Source organism: Mustela nivalis (genome assembly GCF_964662115.1).
Source record: "Mustela nivalis genome assembly, chromosome: 5".
Lineage (NCBI taxonomy): Eukaryota > Metazoa > Chordata > Mammalia > Carnivora > Mustelidae > Mustela > Mustela nivalis.
In genome coordinates, this window is record NC_139024.1 from 8,641,806 (window position 1) to 8,661,646 (window position 19,841).

General features: G+C 44.4%; 1 protein-coding gene across 1 annotated transcript in view; it reads left to right on the top strand.

The window, feature by feature from the left end:
* Nucleotides 1-7,751: 7,751 nt before the first annotated feature.
* RSPH3 (radial spoke head 3) overlaps nucleotides 7,752-19,841 on the top strand; it is a gene marked incomplete at its 5' end in the record, with an annotated part of 30,027 nt that continues 17,937 nt past the window's right edge. The window contains 2 exons of the mRNA XM_082731365.1: nucleotides 7,752-7,868; nucleotides 17,496-18,463. Of these exons, the coding sequence (XP_082587491.1) occupies nucleotides 7,752-7,868; nucleotides 17,496-18,463 (1,085 nt within the window). The remainder of the gene's footprint in view (nucleotides 7,869-17,495; nucleotides 18,464-19,841) is intronic.

The window sequence follows — 19,841 nt, forward strand, 5'->3', positions numbered from 1 at the left end:
AGATTCCAGGTTACTCCTTCTCTGGGTGATCCCCCACTCTCTCCTGGTTGTGCTCCATCCCCTGATTTGTCAGGCCAGAAACATGACAAGCTTTCTATTGGAATTTTAGCCACCTACACAATCTTTGCAACCATGACTTGTTCGCTGGCCAAAGCTGAATACCAGGAAACTCTCCTCCCCCAGGTTTCAACTCCCCCATCTGCTTTTGTTCACTCTCCAGAGCCCTTGGGGAGTTGTTGTTTTATCTGTCTAGAGTTTATGGTTGCAGTTTCTGAAAGCGTTGGCCTATTAGGAGGCTGCTCCACCGGGACACTGGTACGTTTCTTCTTCAACACTGCATATGCATTAGCTAGTATGACATGGACTGGTGTCCCTGGTCCCCATTAGATTTATTAAAAGGATAAAATGTAATCAGATCTTGGAAAAATCTTTTGGCACATTAAGTGTACTTGTTAAGTAAAACAGGCATTTAGACATATGTAGAAACTGGCCATTTTCAAAGATGTAAATATGGCCCAAACAAATGTTAAGAAAAATATATTGAAGTCTTAAGGAACCAGAAACATGGATGGGGGGAGATGCTCACTGTAGGGTGACGGGGAGGCCCACTTGTCATTTCGTTCATGACCTTAATTATTTTTATCCATGAATCCATAGCAAAAAGTGATAAGGTTTTCACTGTGGTTAGAAATGAGAAAATGTGTGGCTTGGTTTCTGGCAAATTTGTAGGTGGTGTGACACTTGAGTTGTATACACTTAGTTCCTAAGAAAAATTGTATATGACAAGACACAGACGTCTAAATCCAAAGTGTGAAAAGACAACAAACATGCACAGGTCTTAGAGTACACAGAGATGCATGCTACCTGAATCCGCTCCTTTCAGGATATTTAATTTACAAAGCAAGTTCAGTAACACCTTTAAAGACAGAAATGGTCCATTCAACAAACATCATCGCAGATCCAAGCATCAAAGTAATCTATAAAATACGTCCCCTCTCAAACCGCTAAACTGGAGTGGCTAAACCTAGCAGTTCTTGCCTAAGAATTTTCACAGGTGTTCATTTGCATGTGTAAGATTCCTTTTGCTACGTAAGCTTTTAAACAAGTTGAGCCAGGTTTCAAGTCTAATTTGTAAACACTGGTGTCTGACTAACCATTCCCATAGCAGAGATCATAATTGTTCTACATTTCCCGCCATTCCTAGGGATTAAAGAGTCAGAATACAGAAAGGCAAAATCCAAACTCCAATCTACTGGTCCCAGCTCATACCGAATTCCAAGGCTTAAAAAATGTCTTCCCCATCCAATTTATTCATCATGCAATGATTGGAAGACTCACCTTCCAAGTCCCACTTCACCATGTTTACCAAAACTTTCAAATCTCACCCTCTTGCCTAGCTCGTTAGAAGATGGCTATGTGCTCATGGAGTCCCTTCCAGAGTCACTGTCGTTACTCCTGGATAGGGCCCCTCAGAGCCTTGCCACAGAAGCATGGCAGGCTAGGCCCTCCATCACCTGACTCTGGCTGTTTCCCCGGCCCATTGCTCCAGGAGCTCCCTGCACCCCCAGCCCTTGCCCTGCGTGCAGCTCCCACAAGCATACAGAGCATCCAACACCACACCTGTGCCTTTGTTCATGCCAATTCCTCTACCTGGACTATCTGCACAGTCCACACTCTCTTGCCTCCGCTGCTGTGCAGACACCTTATCTCGTCCACCAAGCCCTTCACGGAACCCACGTCCTCTCCAAAGTAAAACTGACCCTTCCTCTTCTGAACCCCACATTTTAATGACCTTATTTTTTCATGGTTCTCTCCCCCTAATAGAGTATAACTTGTTTGAGGACAAACATGGATCACATTTCTCTTTGTATTCCCCAGTCCTAAAAGTCATCCTCACATATGTTACGTGTTCGTTACAAGTTACATGTTGTTACCAATGTCAAATGTAGTTAATGAAAGAAAAGATACATCAACATGTACTCTTTAACCCAACCAGGAAAATAGGACAGTGGTTCCCTGCACAGATTCACCTGCTTACATCTCAACTTTACACAAAACTTCCTCTGAAGTAGAATTTCTCCAACTACAACTCATCTTTCTGCCACTTCCTTCTATACTCATCAACTTCAAAGGCTCTGTGAGTCAACACTTTCACTTTGATCCTTCTCTCCTACTATATTCTAGGTTCCCAAACCCCTTGGCAAGATACAGAAGGCATTGTCTTTCTTTAACTTCAAACATTTACTGTGCTCTTTCTCTGTACCAGGTGTTACAACTAGATAAGGGTGCTCGGGGCAAGGTGGGGGTGTTATCTCATTTAATTCTCACAACAACCTTGTGAGGTGAATACGAATATCCATGTTTTCACAGGTGAGAAAATTAAGTAACTTTCCCAAGGTCACATCGGTCATGAGAGTTGAAGGCAGCCCTTTAACATGGACCATATTCTGACCATATTCTGAAGACACATCCTTTTTCTCCACCCCAGCACAGGAGATGAGGGACAAATATTCTAGACTGGATACTGGTTTTACATCCTTCCTATAATACATCTACTATGTTTCACAGACTTAAAATACTTTTAAAGCCACAGAGTAGTTCCCATCAAAATGGGTAAAGCTTATCTTTGACAAGAGATAAAAGCAAAGAAGCTCCTGGCTGTGAGTTAAAACCACATGTATGCAAAGGTAATTGTATTACTCAAGACCCCTTTTCCTCTGTCTTTAGCACAGTGGGTGCAGAAAGAGGGCAATGGAGGGGTTTCCCCAAGGAAGGACCAGAGATTCATGGACCTTTTCACAATCTGCCAAAGACACTTCAAAAAGTGCCATTCAGATCTCAGGCCCTTTGACAAAAACAACTCTTATTTTTATGAATAGGAAGAGTTAGGGGATTTTTTTATATCTTCTTACAAGAAATTTCCATCCACTGGCTTTTAATTTTACTTTTCATTCAAAAGCACAGCATGTTTTTATATTGAAAACTTCCTAGGAAGCGGAGAGCCATTTCTCACACTCTGAGTCACGGTTTTGCTCTGATGAGGTAAACAGCACACATCCCGAAACTCTTACTAGAGAGAGCCACTGAAACCTTTCAGCTGAAAAGGAAATGATCAGTAAACGCTTTGATTCTGAGTTTTTTTGTAGCAAATGGAAAAACAGAGAAGGGGCAATCCTAAATGTTACCGTCAGGCTCCAAGAACAGCTCTGCAGAGGAACAAACCTGATCTGCAAACAGGCTGTTTCAAGCCCGGCCCGGGTTCTGAGAGGCCTGCCCCTCATGCAATTTTGGAGACTCCCTGTAAGAAAAAGAATGCAAACTCACAAATACAAATTTAAGAATGAACACAAATATTTGCACAGAATGAGAAACAAAATCATAAATTATAATTTTTTCCTAGTACCAAAACACATATTTTAGTTCACTTGAATCTCTAATTCAAATCACTGTCAATAATACACATTCTTGGGTGCCTGGGTGGCCCATTGGGTTAAAGCCTCTGCCTTTGGCTCGGGTCATGATCCCAGGGTCCTGGGATCGAGTCCCGCATCGGGCTCTCTGCTCAGCAGGGAGCCTGCTTCTCTGTCTCTCTCTGCCTGTCTCTCTGCCTACTTGTGATCTCTGTCAAATAAATAAATAAAATCTTTTAAAAATAATAATAATACACATTCTTCACAATTCACACTTGCTTAAGTACACATGGTCCTTTTTAAAGAAAGAGTTACTCCCATAGACTTTTCAGAAAAACTAATACAGATACGCGTATTGCATTTCATCAAAACCAAAGAGTAAGTTCTTTATGAAGCCCTTGAGAATCCCTTTCAAAGAGGAACTATAATATAGAAAATAAAAGGTCACCATGATCAACAGATTATTAATGGGTTTATTCTCATTTCTTCAACAAATATTTGAGAATCTATTATGTTCCACGTGTTACATTCATAAACAACATGTAGTTTCTCCATGCAGAAACTTTAAAATCCTATATAAGGGGCGCCTGGGTGGCTCAGTGGTTTGGGCTGCTGCCTTTGGCTCGGGTCATGATCTCAGGGTCCTGGGATCGAGCCCCGCATCGGGCTCCCTGCTCCGCAGGAAGCCTGCTTCCCTCTCTCTCTCCCTCTGCCTGCCTCTCTGCCTACTTGTGATCTCCGTCTTTCAAATAAATAAATAAAATCTTTAAAAAAAAAATAAATAAAAATAAAATCCTATATAAAATGATACTGTAACAAAAATTCTTAAATTTAATTAAAAATTAGAAATGCAAACTGGAAAATGCAATATTAGCAGTAAGTAAGCAGGAAAATACTGGTTAGGCATCTGGAATCATGTTTCTGGTCTGCATCCTAGCTCCATCCATACTAGCTTTCTGACCTCAACTCTGGCTGGGTTAATCATCATGCCAATCTCAAGGTTACCATGAAGAGTAGATGAGTTTAAAAAAATGTAAATTGCGGGTACCTGGGTGGTTCAGTTGGTTAAGTGTCTGCCTTTGGCTCAGGTCATGATAAATTATCAATTTAATGGAAGTGATATTAAACAAATTATAAATTTAATGAAGCTATTGTTTAACAGCAAGCAAAATCCACCCCCTCAAAATTATATAATATTTTTATTAACAATCTCCTGACACATTTCAGTAATGCTTTTTTTCCTACAATTTTTGCTATGTACCCTTTTTAATCACTTCTTCCTGTAAATAGTTTTTGTATTATTTTCTGTAGAGAGAATAAAAGTTAATCCTGATTTATTTTTAACTTGATTGAAATTTGGGATTCTCTTTTTTTTTTTTAATTTTATTGATTTATTTGACACAGAGAGAGATAGTAAGAGACAGGAAGCACAACCCAGGGGAGTGGGAGAGGCAGGCTTCCTGCCAAGCAGGGAGCCCAACACAGGACTCGATCCCAGGACCCCGGGATCACAACCCAAGTCAAAGGCAGATGTCTAACGACTGAGCCACCCACGTGCCCCTCAGGTTTCATATAGGAGCTATAAAATCTGGGAAATTTTCCCACAGACTATTTACTGGCTTTATAGGTTTCAAATCTTGTTTCTCCTCTACTACCCACATACTTCCTTTACGAGGCTCTGTAAAAAGCATTCTTGTGTGTGTTCTTGTCCAGAAAGCTGAGTGAGTAGGCACCATGGCCTGTGGGAATATCTCTGGAAGCCTTTCGTACCTCAGGACTAGCAAGAGCTTACCCATTCAGGGAAGTGATCGCCAACCATATAAGTAAATCTCACAGAACCCAAATTTTAAAGTATCCGTAAGTCAACAGTCCCTGAGCCCAATCCCAAAATCCCCATGGGATTTTCCACTCCAAAGGGGATTGGTGAGGGGGTCAGAATGGAAAGAGAGAGGAGTCTTAACTGATTATAATTAAAATATATTTTGCAAATTTTATAAACCACACTAACACATGAATTCATTTTTGGCCTTGATCCTTTCCAAAGCCTTAGGAGAGACCTGGGGATGCAACAGGCCCTTACTTAGCTCAAGTTGCCTTTGCTTCCCAGTGAAAGCCACCTCTGGGCTCCCTGACGTCTTCAGCCCTCAAATTGCCACCAACAATCAGTGAAAAACACATGCATGAGCTCTTCAAGAATTCTTCTCCATAATTACAGTCCTAGCAGCTGTCAAATACATCGTGGAGAGTGGAGACTGATTGCTGTCTCACCCACACAGACATAAGGCAGCAGGTTAGGTAGTTTCACGTATACACATTCATTTACGTCTCACAGCGACACTGAGGAGCACCAGCCCCACGTTCAGACTGGGAAACAGGCTCAGAGTCCCAAAGGAGCAGAGCAGGACCCAGAGCAAACTCCCAGAAGCCCCAAGTCCTTCTACATTCAAAGGCTGCTTCCTACGGTCTCTTTTGTGACAGAATAGAAACATTTAAGTACAGAGATAAAGAAGGAATTTAAAAAAAAAAAAAAGTTACCTATAGTCCCATTACCCAGACATAATCTTAGTAAGATTTTGGTATATTTCCATGTTTTATGGAACATGGAAATTGAAATTATTACATTAAATAAATCCATATTTCCTCATTTTTAAAGCAACATATGTTCCTTGTCAAAAATGGGAAAAATCTTAAAAGGCACTAAAAACCATCTGTATTAGATTTCTGGGGCTGCTATCACAAAATCCAGCAAAATGGGTGGCTTAGACAATAGAAATGTAAGGTCTCATTGCTATGAAGGCTAGAAATCCACCATCAAGCTGTTAGGAAGGCTGCTTCCCTCTGAGGGCTGTCAGGGGGAATCAGCTCCACTCCTCTCCCCCAGCTGCTGGCGGGGCGCTGGCAGGCTGCGGCATCCTGTGGCATCCTGCAGCTTTAGAAGCATCACACTGATCTCCGGTTTTACGTCTGCACAGTGCTCTCCCTGAGTGCAGATCTGTGTCCTTCTTAAAAGGACATCAGTCATATTTGATTAGGGTCCCACCCCACTTCAGAATGACCTCATTCTGATTTAACTAATTACATCTGCAAAGATCTTGTTTCCAAATAAGATCACATCAGCTGAGGGTTAGGGAAGTTAAGACATGAATTTTAAAGGGAAACAATGCAACCCATCACATTATCCCAAAACCTATGAGTGAAAGAAAACCAGTGTTGGCAATTTATTCTTGGGTAGTTTTTTTTTTTTTTAAAGATTTTATTTATTTATTTGACACAGAGAGAGAGAGATCACAAGTAGGCAGAGAGGCAGGCAGAGAGAGGGAGAAGCAGGCTCCCCGCTGAGCAGAGCCCGATGCAGGGCTCGATCCCAGGACCCTGAGATCATGACCTGAGCTGAAGGCCAAGGCTTAACCCACTGAGCCACCCAGGTGCCCCTCTTGGTAGTTTTTAAAAGTATGGCCACAGATTATTCTGACACTGCAAATGGGATCCATGGCCCCTGTCCTTGAGTCTAGGCAAGGCGGCGACAGCTCTGCCCAGTGGTACTAGTACTCATCAGAGCCCAGGCACCAGACAGAGAGTGAAAGAGCTTCCAGATGCTTCCGGCCCCAACTGCCAGGTCCCCCAGTTTGAGTCTTACCACCTGAGATCCCAGACCTCATTGAGTAAAGACATTCCTACTACATCCTGTCCTAATTTTCAACCCACAGAACCTCGGAGCACAAGAAAACTGTTTAAGCCACTCATTTCTGGGGGAACTAGTTACACAGAAATAATACTTAGAAATGTTATCATTCTTAGTTTTTTTTTTAATGTGCCTTTAAAACTATATCTTCCTGAAGTGAGTCACTGACTTATCAGATCAAAAGGAAATGATAAATTGTTTATCTGATTCTGAGATTTTCTTTAAGAAATACAAAAGCAGATAAGCTATATTTCTAAACATCAGCATCATCTATAATGAATGTAACGATCCCAACCATAGGGGACATGGGGGATTTCCCAAGTTCCAAGGGAAGAAGAGATGAAGTGTAGCCTCTTAACTCAACGGCTGCTAACACGTGATTTATGAATCTGACCCAATTAAAATACAAGTCAGGTAAACATCGGGGAGTCTTAACAGATGCAGAAAACATGTGAGCCTCTTAGAAACAAAAACGATCCACAGGCCACATGATTCGGCCCTCATCTTGAGGAAGAGGGAGTGTTAGTATCTCAACCGGGTAAACAGTTAAGCCAATATTAACACATACGAGAACCAAGTCAGTATAAGTGGTCATCACATGATATTTCTTCTGAAACATGGGGTAAAGCAGGAGGGTCAAGAAAGACATTTCCTGGGAAATGGGAGGAGAGGAGGAAGTGCCCAGGGAGGCTCTGCAGACCCAGCTTCCCCACTCCACCCTCCGGATGCAACCAGACCGCACGCCCGCCAATCAATTATCTGCATTTTGGTCCGAAGTGAGTAAGGCTGGTCCTATAAATCCCGTAGCTCATAGTTCCCCATTACTAAGTTGTTCATTACTTAGTTTGACCACTCTCTTGGGTAGTACAAGTCTTTGAGCATTGTTTAATGAAGGGACTTGGATATTGCAGAAAAGCCTAAGGCCAGTGGGATTTTTATTTCTTGCACAGCTAACTTGTTTCTTTTTGCCTAAATGCTCATAATATCTCTTTCCCTTGTCCTTATAATATAAAAATGTTGCCATTCTTTTTCTTGGAATGCAGCGAATCCTCTTGATCTGTGCATTTAGGAAACACATGTTAAATTAAGCCTTTAGTTGTTGCTTCTATCTTCCCATAAGAATAGGAATCATAGGTTTAATTGTTATCCCCTCTCTAAATATCACCTCCCATGCCGGGTCGATATTTGTAATCTTTTCCTCGAGATTCTGAGATCCTCAGTGTGTTCTTTAAATGACTGATTTGACATTTGACAACATCCTCTAGTATGTAGAACTGATCTCTGCTACTGCATCTTTAATTTTCCATGAATCCCGTATTTCTGGAGACTCTGCCTTGCGCTGATTCAGACATTTTGGGCTCTCAACTCCCCGAAATTCTGGGCATTCTCATACCTTGAGGGCTTCACACGTGGTACTCTTTTCCCCAGAACACTTCCCCCTTCACTTCATGTTTCTTCTCTTCTTCTTCTGCTTCCTCCTCACCCCCACCTTCCAAAAAAAAGGAATAAATCCACACTTGGTGTCTGCCAGCAGACACAGCATCATCATTGCTCCTGGCCTCGCTCTGCCTACCTGGGTGTGTCTGAAACCTCCTTCTCAAGCTACAGCCCAGCCTGCTGTGCCCAACTCCCCTCCCCATCCCTTGCCCACATCCACTGCTAGACAGAAATGGGACCCACCCTATCCCTGCTGTCCTGGATATTTAGTTCAAAGTCAGAAGACCTTCCCCCTTCATTCAATGCCATTTTAAGCCAGGAGTCCTTGATCCTGCCTTTTTAAACAAACCTCAGGGACACGGACATTACTAGATCATTTCAAGAAGCATTCTGGAACACAGTTTCAAGCCTTCGTGATGTCCACATATTATATTACAGATTTTAATCGAAGAGACCTAGATACATCAGAATATGCACAGACATAGCTGAGGCACATATACAATAAAGCACAATTCCACCAATGTTATTAGTATTCTCAGACATCATGTAAGCCATATAGCCAGGAGGGTGACACCAGGCTCCCAGGAAAGAGAATGGTCTCCACTTTTGAGATATCTCCCTTTTGGCAGGCAGCGGACTCACCTACCACTGTCTCCATCGCCTGGATTTCAACAGAATCTCAGAGCTGAGAGACTCCATTCATTCAATACAAGAGCATGTATGAAAACTGGCTTCTGCTTCCTGCTGAGGGAATTCAGGTTATGAGAATTTATTTTCTGATAAGATCTCACAGATAACTAAAGTGAGTTGTGATTCATTAATGCATATGTAGAAAAAATATTTAGTAATGGTTCTAGTTATTTTTTTTGTTAATAGCAGTTAGTGTATTTGTTTAGATTGAGAAGAAGTTAAATATATATATCACATCTAGCAGGTATACCTCATAATATTGGTGTCTATGTTCCTGAAGAGTTTGTAAAAACAGGTTCTTATATTAACATATATTTCAGAGCTCATGACCTTTTAGAAGAATCACATTGTGAAATTCTGTAAGTGAAGATTTCTTTTGAAAAATTATAAATTTTTTTCTAAAGATTTTATTTATTTACCTGACAGACAGAGATCACAAGTAGGCAGACAGGCAGGCAGAGAGAGAGGAGGAAGCAGGCTCCCTGCTGAGCAGAGAGCCCAATGCGGGGCTCAATCCCTGGGATCATGACCTGAGCCAAAGGCAGAAGCTTTAATGCATTGAGCCACCCAGGCGCCCCTATAACTGTCTTTTTATTTTAGGTAAATTTTCTTTTTTAAATCTCTCTTTAAATTAGGTGTTATCTCCATTATCTTAACCCTTTATAATGTTAATTAAATAAAAAGATAATGATGTAATAGGGTCGAATTTTAAAAATTAAAGATGTGCAGACCCTAGGATATTAGACTGTTTCAGAACATTTGGGTTTTAGCTGTTTAATTTGAAGGTTAGTATTAGCTGACTTTGGCTTTCATAAAATCGAAATTTATATTCTCTTCACTGGAATCAAGGTAATTCTATGGCATCTACTTCTCCAGCTTGGCCTTCTAACCTTCTCAACCCATAGGAAGTTGTCATGTGCCTATCCTACAACCATTTCATAGTATTAAAATGTCCCCCATCCAGTAGAGGAAGCAAGTTGGAGCCAAAGAGAAGACAGACACCAGATGGAAGCAAAGAGCAGAGCAGGGGGTTACAACTCAAAGCCCCTCCACTGCTCCCACCCCATGGTGCCACCATTCCTGAAGTCACATGAACTACCCTTATCAACTTGGAAACACTCCATTCTTGGCAGGCAAGGCCCAACTGAGTGTCTACCATCTGCAACCCAACTTTCACTAACACAACTGCACTAGGTAATACTTATTTTGTTATAAAGTTGGGCATAAACAATTTTTATGATTTTTAATCTGATATTTACACAGTCCTTCACAATTGCCTAAACACTGCTACATACAGTGTCTCTGCTACACACGTATCTTTCGATACGTAAAAATCATTGGGTGAGATGGGTAAAGCAGCATCAACCCTAGAGATAGTATTATTTTAAAAGGACAACCAAAAAAAAAAAAAGTCTTTATCGCTAAGAGAAAGAATCATGGAAACTTTGTCCACAGTCACAAAGCATGCAGGAGCAAAACTGGATTTGAACTGAAGTCTTCTGGTGGGGGGAGTGTAGACACCCAAGGCTCTGCACCCCCAAGCCCCATCCCACACCCCCGGGGTGCTCATTCCTAGCCTGCTGCTCCATGCACGGCTCAATGCCTCAGCACGTGGTCGAATATGCCTCAGAGACTCGCTCTAGAAAGGAAAACTACCCACAATGTAAAGATCTACTTTCCACTTGGTCTATTTGGTTGACGTGATTCTGTCAAACAGCATCTTCTTAGCATGAGGTCTCCTTGGGAGGCCTTGATTTTACTTACTAAAAGCTAATAATGAATTAGTGACACCTTGTGGCAAAACGTATGAATTCGTGTGCTACTACCACCCATGTTCACTTGACAGACTTGCCCAAAGGCCTTATTAAGTCATTACAACAAAAGCAAAATTTCTGAAAAGAATCATCTAAGGCTATAGGTCCTCCTCATAACTAGATCTCTCTCCAAAGTGCTGTACTTGAGCTTCAGGACCCTCTTCCCAAAACTGCTGTTATTGTCAAATGCACAGATGCTGTCCACGTGGGCAGACCCAATGGTTACTCTCCGTTCTGATCTTGCTTAAGCCCTTGAACTATTTGACCAGGCTGAGCCCGCTGCTCTTGAAACCCTGGCTTTTAGCAACGTTACGCTGTTTCCCTCCTTCCTCTAAAGTCGTTCAAAGCCGTCTCAGTGCTCACAAGTATCAAACTTAAAACCCTGGCCCCAACCTTTCCACTGAACTCTAGACTCAGATCTCCAACCTACCAACTCAACACACCCATTTGATGTCCAATAGCCTCTCAAAATGAACATGCCCCCAAGGGACTCTCAATTTCCTGCTTCTTCCACTCCGTCAACATCTCAGTGAATGACATGATTATCATAGTTATTTTGCTCGAGTCAAAAACTTAGAGGTCATCTTTCTTCCTCTACTCCTCCCACTCTACATGATCAAGTTATCTGGACTCATCCTCCAAAATGACCCCAAGGTGCCCCTTCTCTCCATTTTCCCTGCGATCACCCTAACTCAAGCCACATCCCCCTCTCTTAGCTGCAGCACCTTCCTGACTAGTTCTACTCTTCACCTCTTACAGTCCATTCCTCAGAAGGCAATCGGTGATCTTTGTAAAAGAGAACTTAGAAACGGACTCTCTTCCCACCTTAAAACCCTTGAGTGGCTCCCCATAATCCAATCTTCCCCACTGTACAAGGCCATCCCTGACTAGACGCCTAAGTACTTCTAAAAACTCACTTCTAACCACTCTTCCCCCTTGCTCTCCATGTCCTTAGACACACTGGCCTTCCATTACTTAAACCTGACAACTTTGCTCCTGCCTTTGGGACGGTGCACCAGCTACTCCCTTCTGCCCTGCTGCTCTCCCTCACAACTCAACGTAGTCGGCCCCTCCCTGTGGCATCCAGGTCTCACATTAAATTATTGCCTTCTCAGCCTTTTTCTACAGTCAAGTCTAAAGCAGCGGCTAAGGCACTCCCTATCCTAATACCCTGTTGTGTTTTCGTCATAGCTTTTACCATTCCACGAAATCGTTTTCCCTCGTTTTCAATTCATTTGCCTCTTACCTGTCTCCCTCTGCTAGAATGAAAGCCACATCTATTTCTAGTTCTTACTGAAGGACCTGGAGCAAGGAAGGTGCTTGATGCTTGTTGATAAGAAGTGTGGTAAGTCCTCTCTTGCTTTCTCTTACCTGTGCTTAGAGATAGTGCAGGGGCGTCTGGCTGGCTGTCAGAAGAGTGTGTGACTCTTGATCTCAGGGTTGTGAGTTTGAGCCCTACACTGGGTGTAAAGATTATTTAAAAAATAATAAAACCTTTAAAAGAAAAAAGGAAATATTTCAGAAACTATAGCCATTCACTCATTTTCATACTCTAAAAGGAAAAGAAGCCCCCCCTTCTTTTCTTGGATAAACCTGTGCTATTCATTCATTCATTCATTCAATAAACTACTAAAGCCAGACATTAAGCCATGAGGTAAGGCCAATTCCTACACTCAAGAAACTTGTGGCCTAGTTGTGGAGGCAAACATGTTAGCAAGTTATTATAAATGCCACGCGGTAAATAAAAGGTGGAAATATGACCAAGGAGTACACGAGCCCCAGTTAAAGGTGTTAGAAATGTGATCCTGGAGAAAACAATAGGAGCCATGGCTTAAAGGATGAGCATAAAATCAGCCAGAAGGGATAAAGGGGAGGGGGTGCCTGGGTGGCACAGTCTGTTAAGGCACCTGGCTCCTGGTTTTGGCTCCGTCGAGACCTAGGTTATAAGATCGAGCCCCACATCGGGCTCATTGCTCAGCATGGAGTCTGCCTTAGGTTCTCTCTCCCTTTGCCACTCCCCCCTGTTCTTCTGTGCTCACTCTCCCTCTCCCTCAATCTAAAATAAATAAATAAATCTTTAGAGAAAGAAAAAGAAGGGATAACGGAAAAGCATAAATCACAGAGGCGGAAAACAAAATGGTCTGCCCAGTGGCACTACTGTGCAGGTTCAGCTACTCTGGGGGAAGAAAGTACAAGGAGAAACAAGCAAGATCTGAGACTGGAAAAAGAGGCAGCACCAGGTAGTGAAGAGCTTACAGCACATGTAAACCTGTGCTATTCATTCATTCATTCATTCATTCAATAAACTACTAAAGCCAGACATTAAGCCATGAGGCTTAAATTACAGGGATTCACAGGGCGAAGGGGTCACAGAAATGTTTGAAGAGGGACCCAGCATGATCAGAGCATTTCAGTTTGACCATCCTGTGGTGGCACAGAGGAGCCAACTCAGGCTGTCTAGAGCAGGTCAAAAGCTGGTAAGAATAGTAGGTACGGATGCAAAGAAGAAGTCTCAGAACCAAAAAACATTTAGGAGGTCAGACAGGCCGGACTTGGTGATTACTCGGGGTACTGAGAGTGAGAGAAAAAGAGGGAAAGAGAGAGAAGCATAGCAAGAGAGGTTTGGGGATGGGAAGATAACGAACATTAAGCTGATACTTCAGTGCACAGGCTCTGGACCCAGGCAGATCAGGGTTTGCATCTCAGTTTTATCACTCATTTGCTGTATGACTTCGGTAAGTGACTTTAACTTCTTTAAGCTTCTGTCTCCTTATAAGTTAAGTAGAAATGATCTAAGAACCTACCTCATGGGGTCATGGTAAGAACTAAGTGAAATCATGTATGTTAAGTGCTGAAGATAGTGCCTGCTGTATCAGAAACACCTGCTAATTGGTAAGGATCTTGAAAATGATTATCTAGGGGTGCCTGAGTGGCTCAGTGGGTTAAAGCCTCTGCCTTCAGCTCAGGTCATGATCCCAGGGTCCTGGGGTCGAGCCCCACATTAAGCTCTCTGCTCGGCAGAGAGCCCGCTTCCTCCTCTCTCTCTCCACCTGCCTCTCTGCCTACTTGTGATCTCTGTCAAAGAAAGAAAGGAAAAAAGAAAATTATTATCTACCTACCTGCATTGGCAGTCACATCTACCTTTTGTATTACTATGATGAACTGTGCACACTTCCAGGGCAGGTGAGCCCCTCCGATTGTCCATGATGCCCTCCTGCCTACATCACTCCATCGTTGGCTCTCTCCCCTACAACATCCATTCTGCCCTCGCTACTCACTCCTAGACCATACCAACGTACAGTCAACTCTCGCATTAAAAAATATGAAACCTTCTCTTGGCTGTTTCCCTCTGGCACCAACCTGTTTCTTTCTTTTTCTCTGCAGCAAACTCCCAGGCACAAATCTCCCTCCTCCCAATCTCTTCTAAATCTCTAACTGAACTTTGTCTTCCCTAACTCCACTATCGGGACCCTCTGCTCCACAGCCAAAGATTTCTACCATTGCTAATCCAACATTTACTGCTTCCTTGATCCACGTATGGTATTAGGCATCCTTACTCCCTTCTCCTCAAAACACTTTCATCACTTGATTCCCAGTGACCGGACTCTCTGCAATTTCTTCCATCTCTCTGGCCATTCTTTGCCAGGATCCTTTGTTGGTTATTTTTCATCTTTCCAGCCTCTAACAATGCTCAAGGGCCCATCTGTCTTCTCTCTCCACTCCCTAGTATTCTCACCAAATGTCATGGCTTTAAATAGCATCTTTATGCCATTAACGCAAAAATCTGGATCTCTACTCTGCACCGATCCCCTGACACCCCAGTCTCCCATATCAACTGTCCACTCAACACCTCCACTTGGATGACTAACACGTCTTTCGTGCTAATGCACCCCAAACTGAACTCCCTCCAAAAAATGCTCCCTCTAAAACCGGCTCCTCTCGACTGTTCCCTCTATCGGTAAACGGAAATGCCGTTCTTGGTGTAGCTTCTAAGTCCGAGCAGTAGCTTGAATCAGACAACTCTCTTACAGGAACAACTGTAAAGGCCGAAACTAAAACTAAAAACAAAAATAAAAACCACAGAGACATTTTGAAGGCACGAGAATAAGCCAGCCAGTGAAGAAATGAGGAACTGGGATCCTAGGGAGATCCTGTTTTTCTCCTGGGGCATTTGCTGAGTTTCAGAGCAGAGCATTTACGGGCAAGTAGAAAGCAGTGGTGAAGAGTGTCAGGAGTCTTTCAGATCTGGGCAGATAAAAATTACAGTTGAGAACTACAGACAGAACTTGAAGGGACAAGACCCCAGACAAAGTAGATTCACAGAGAAATAAGCCTGACAATTTGGTTTTTATCCTTAAGGTGTTTACTGAATTCTAAGCTGTAAAGACACTAAAAATCAAGAAACCAAGACAGTGCAAAGTAGCTAAAAAGGCAAGCAGGCCTTTTAATAACCTCGTAGACTTGGAAATACAAAAATTGGAGTGCAAGGTTCCTAGAGATGGGTACCTATTGAACATCCCAGGCTTTCGGCTGAGATTCCTAAAGGCTTATGCTCTGGGATCAGAGCAAACCAGAAAGCAATCAGCCCTCCCAATGCCTGAATCCTTGATTAAAGGTCTCCTACCCCAGGGCGCCTGGGTGGATCAGTGGGTTAAAGCCTCTGTGTTGGGCTCAGGTCATGATCCCAGGGTCCTGGGATGGAGCCCTGCATTGGGCTCTCTGCTTGGCAAGGAGCCTGCTTCCTCCTCTCTCTCTCTCTGCCTACTTCTCTGCCTACTTGTGATCTCTGCCTGTCAAATAAATAAACAAAATCTTAAAAAAAAGAAAAAAGTCACCTACCCCTACTCTAATTGCCAGCCAGAATAAAATTAAATCCTCCAGAAAGAGACATCAGCCATAGCCTCTCCGCAATTTCTTCTACGTGACGTTTAACATCTTATGAAAAACTTTAGTGTGATCTTTAACTCCTTTCCTTCTCTAGTGTTCCATTTCTAATCCATCTGTATCTACCTTCAAAATAGATTCAGGATCTCTCTGACCGCTCCATTGCCTGGCCCCTGATCCAAACCACTTTCTCAGCCAGGCTTACTGGTTCGATTTGGTCTCCTGCTTCTGCTTTGCGCTGCTTCAGTCTATTCTCAACCCAGCAACTAGAACAGATATGCTTTTTTAAAAAATTAAATTATGTCAGGGCACCTAAGTGATTCATGGGTTATGTGCCTGCCTTTGGCTCACATCATGATCTCGGGGTCCTGGGATGGAACCCCAGGTCTTCAGGCTCCAGGCTCAGGGGCGGTCTGCTTCTCCCTCTCCCTCCAGCCCCCCTTCCCCCTGCTCCTGCATGCTCTCTTTCTTCCTCTCTCAAATAAATAAATAAATAAATAAACGTTAAGCTTCTATTCAAAAGCCTTTGGGGTTTTTAACCTCAGAGTAAAAGTTCATCTTCACGCTGACCAACAAGGCACAAGGATCTGAATTCATTCCCTCTGACTTCATCTCCTAATTGCTTGCCCCTGCTCCACCCCCTCTAGCCTCCTTAGTCTTACTTAGAACACACCGGGTTTGTACCTGCCTTAGAACTTTGCACTGATGGCTTCTTGGAATGTTAGAGTTTCAGTGCTCCATCTCCTTCACAGCTCCACTCAAATTCCACCTTCTCAGTAAAGCCTTTCCTGACCAATCTAAAATCTCTAGGTCCCACTCCACCTCTGATACCTCCTAGGGTGTGTTTTATCCTTAGTTCTTATAATTATCTAACATACATATTTTACTCACTTAGGAGTTCTCCAAGGACCTTGTGTTTCTGAGCTTTTGATCAAGCCATTCTAAATGTACATCCCCAAGTCTCTCACCGGTGAAAACACTACCACCCATCAAACAATTAAAATTTCACTTTCTCCTATAGCCCTTCCATAAATTACCTCAAAATTAAGAGACCAAACCTAAAAGTTTCAGGCAGTGTTTACCTCTAGCACTCACCATACACCTTTATTTAGAATTACTTATACCATACCTACACACTGGCTTTAGATCTTAATCTTCAAAGTGCAGGAGGAATCTAGATCTTAATGTAATGGCTCATCATTTACCAGACACAGTTTGAAGTATACTTATTAATGCTTTTAATCCTCATGACAAATCCTAACAGATAAATTCTATCGCCCCCATTTTACAGACCAGGGAAATGAAGCACAAAAGCGTTAACTTGCCAGAGGCTGTGGACTTGGTACCCCGCAGAACCTGGGTTCAAAACCAGACAGCACTTAGCTGAGCTGAGGAGTGAATGCAAGTGCTAATAACTGACCATTCAGGGGCACATACACTTCACTTACACAAACTGTAGGATTAACATTGCTAATACTGAAACCAAAGCATCTGCATTTCCAAGCACAAACCCACCCCATGACGCCTCTTTCTTCAGAGTCTGGGGCCCGACAGATTAAGATACAGGAGGCCTAACAGACTCCACAAAGCACCCAGCCCTCTGCCAACATTAGATGTCTGGGGCGCGCCCCCGTCGCTCGTGCGCCCGAGGATCCGCCGAGAGCTAGCGACGGGCGGGTAAGAGCACAGGGAGCGCGGGAAAGAGCGGACACTGCCGCGGAGCGCGGCGGCAGCCCCCAGCCCAAGGTGGAGGGGCGGCGGCGCTGGGAGCCGCCGAGCAGCCCTGGCCGCGCCCTAGCACGTAACAGAGCGGGGAGCCGGGGCGCCCCGAGTGCGCGGTCGCAGCTGACCAGCCCCGGGGAGCGGCGCGGCGGGAACAGAAACAGCCGAAGGCGCCCCTTAAGGAACGGGAGCACGTGGCCCTGGAAGAATGGCGCCGACACCAGCCCGGCAGAGCCAGACTTCAAAGTGGGAACGAGGACCGCCTCGCTGCTCGCGCAGTTCCCCGAAGTCCCCAAGCCCGACTCGCTCGGGAGGCCGCTCCTGAACCGCAGGCGTCCACGCCGGGGACGCGCCGAGGGGCGGGGCCAAGGACCGGACGTGCCCCGGGGGGCCGGCCTTCCCGCGAAAACCCCCGGCCGGAAGTGCCTGGAGGCCCCGCCCCCGGGCGGAACTCCGGGTTGCTGGGCAACCAAAGCGGGCTCCTCGGGCTGGCTCAGTGTTCCCTGGAACCAGCCGAGCGTAGCTCCCACCTCCTGTCCCGGCAACCTCCCGTCCCGCCCGCCGTCCTTCCTGCCGCCTCTCCTTGCGTCGCGGAATCCCTGCCCTTGGCACCACGCTCACGTCTCCGGCTCCCACGACCACTTAGCGCCCACCTGCCTGAAAGCCAGTCTCCACGGGAAGCGAAGCGACCGGGCCGCAGGCGTGGCCTCCAGGCTCCCGGACCGCTCCTCCCCGGCCATGGGCACCTACACCTACACCTACACCAGCCGGCCCCGGGCCCTGCCCTGCCAGCGCCGCCGTTACCGGGACAGCATAACGCAGCCGTGAGTGAGCAAGCAGCCCCTGTGGGGTCTCCACCTGCCCCGTCCCGGAGCCGCGGGATGCGGGCCCCTTCGCCCCCGCAGACCTCCCTGTGCTGCTCTGCCCTCTCCACACCTGCCGAAATAAACTTCTTCCCTAAAGAACTGTCCCGTGCGTGGAGGCATGAAGCGAGAAGGGGCACGGGCGGGCTCCCCTCCTGAACCTTAAACGAGCGTGAGTTGCTGGCGTGATCGATTTACCGTGTCCCGAAAACTCACGGTTCACGACCTTGGAGTCCGCTAAGTGCCGGTGGCCAGCCGTGGGCACCTCACGAGCGGCCTTCGCGTACATTTTCCTCCGTAGTCCACAGTGCCGTGACCTTGCTTGAGTAACTCCGATATGCAGAGGGGGACACGGGGACAGGTGACAGGCACGGGAGCACGTCCCGAATGACAGCCACGTCGAGCTCTTTCCACGCCAGTCTTTGGTCAGGAGTCAGGTTATCCTTCCGTGCTGAACCCCAAGTTGTATTTTTATATCAATAAGTATTTATTGGCAAATATTCGAATATCCGCTTCATTGTTATCCATAATAATGTTTACGGGCCTTTCCCAAGCTTGTAGTTCTTTCCATAAGCCTCAAATTTTGGAACCAGCAGAACTTCCCAAGAACGCAGACTCCACGGAAGTTGGAACCTTTGTGTCTTTTGTCCAGCTGGGATTGTGCCTGACATACAAGAGGCCCTCACAGAAATTGTTACTATTACATTACTATTAAATTACACCAACACATAAGAATCAATGGTGGTTCATCAGGAATGATTTTTTTTAATAGTTGATAAGCAAGTTGCAGGACCTTGCTTATATTGATGCAATCTGTTGATAAAGCCATTGGAAGGAGTATGTGTGTATGTGTGTGTATTTGATTTTTCAGTTTAAAATTATCCTTAGTGGTGATTTTCAATTTAAAAAGTGATACATGCTTGTGAAGCAAATGAAAAAACAAAATAAGGATGAAAAGGGCAAGTTATCTCCCACTCACCTCTTTTCCTACTTCCCTTAACAATCTTATTATTATTTGGGGCTCCTGGGTGGCTCAGTGGGTTAAGCCTCTGCCTTTGGCTCAGGTCATGATCTCAGGGTCCTGAGATCAAGCCCCGCATCAGGCTCTCTGCTCAGCAGGGAGCCTGCTTCCCCCTCTCTCTCTGCCTATTTGTGATCTCTATCTCTGTCAAATAAATAAATAAAATCTTTTTTAAAAATCTTATATTATTCTTTTACACCTCCATACTTGAGCATATGTACAGTTATATAGGAGGTTTATTTCCAAAATTGAATCATACTACACATGTTAATCTGCAGTTAGCTTCCCCACCTTTTTATAACCTATAATTCTTTTTTT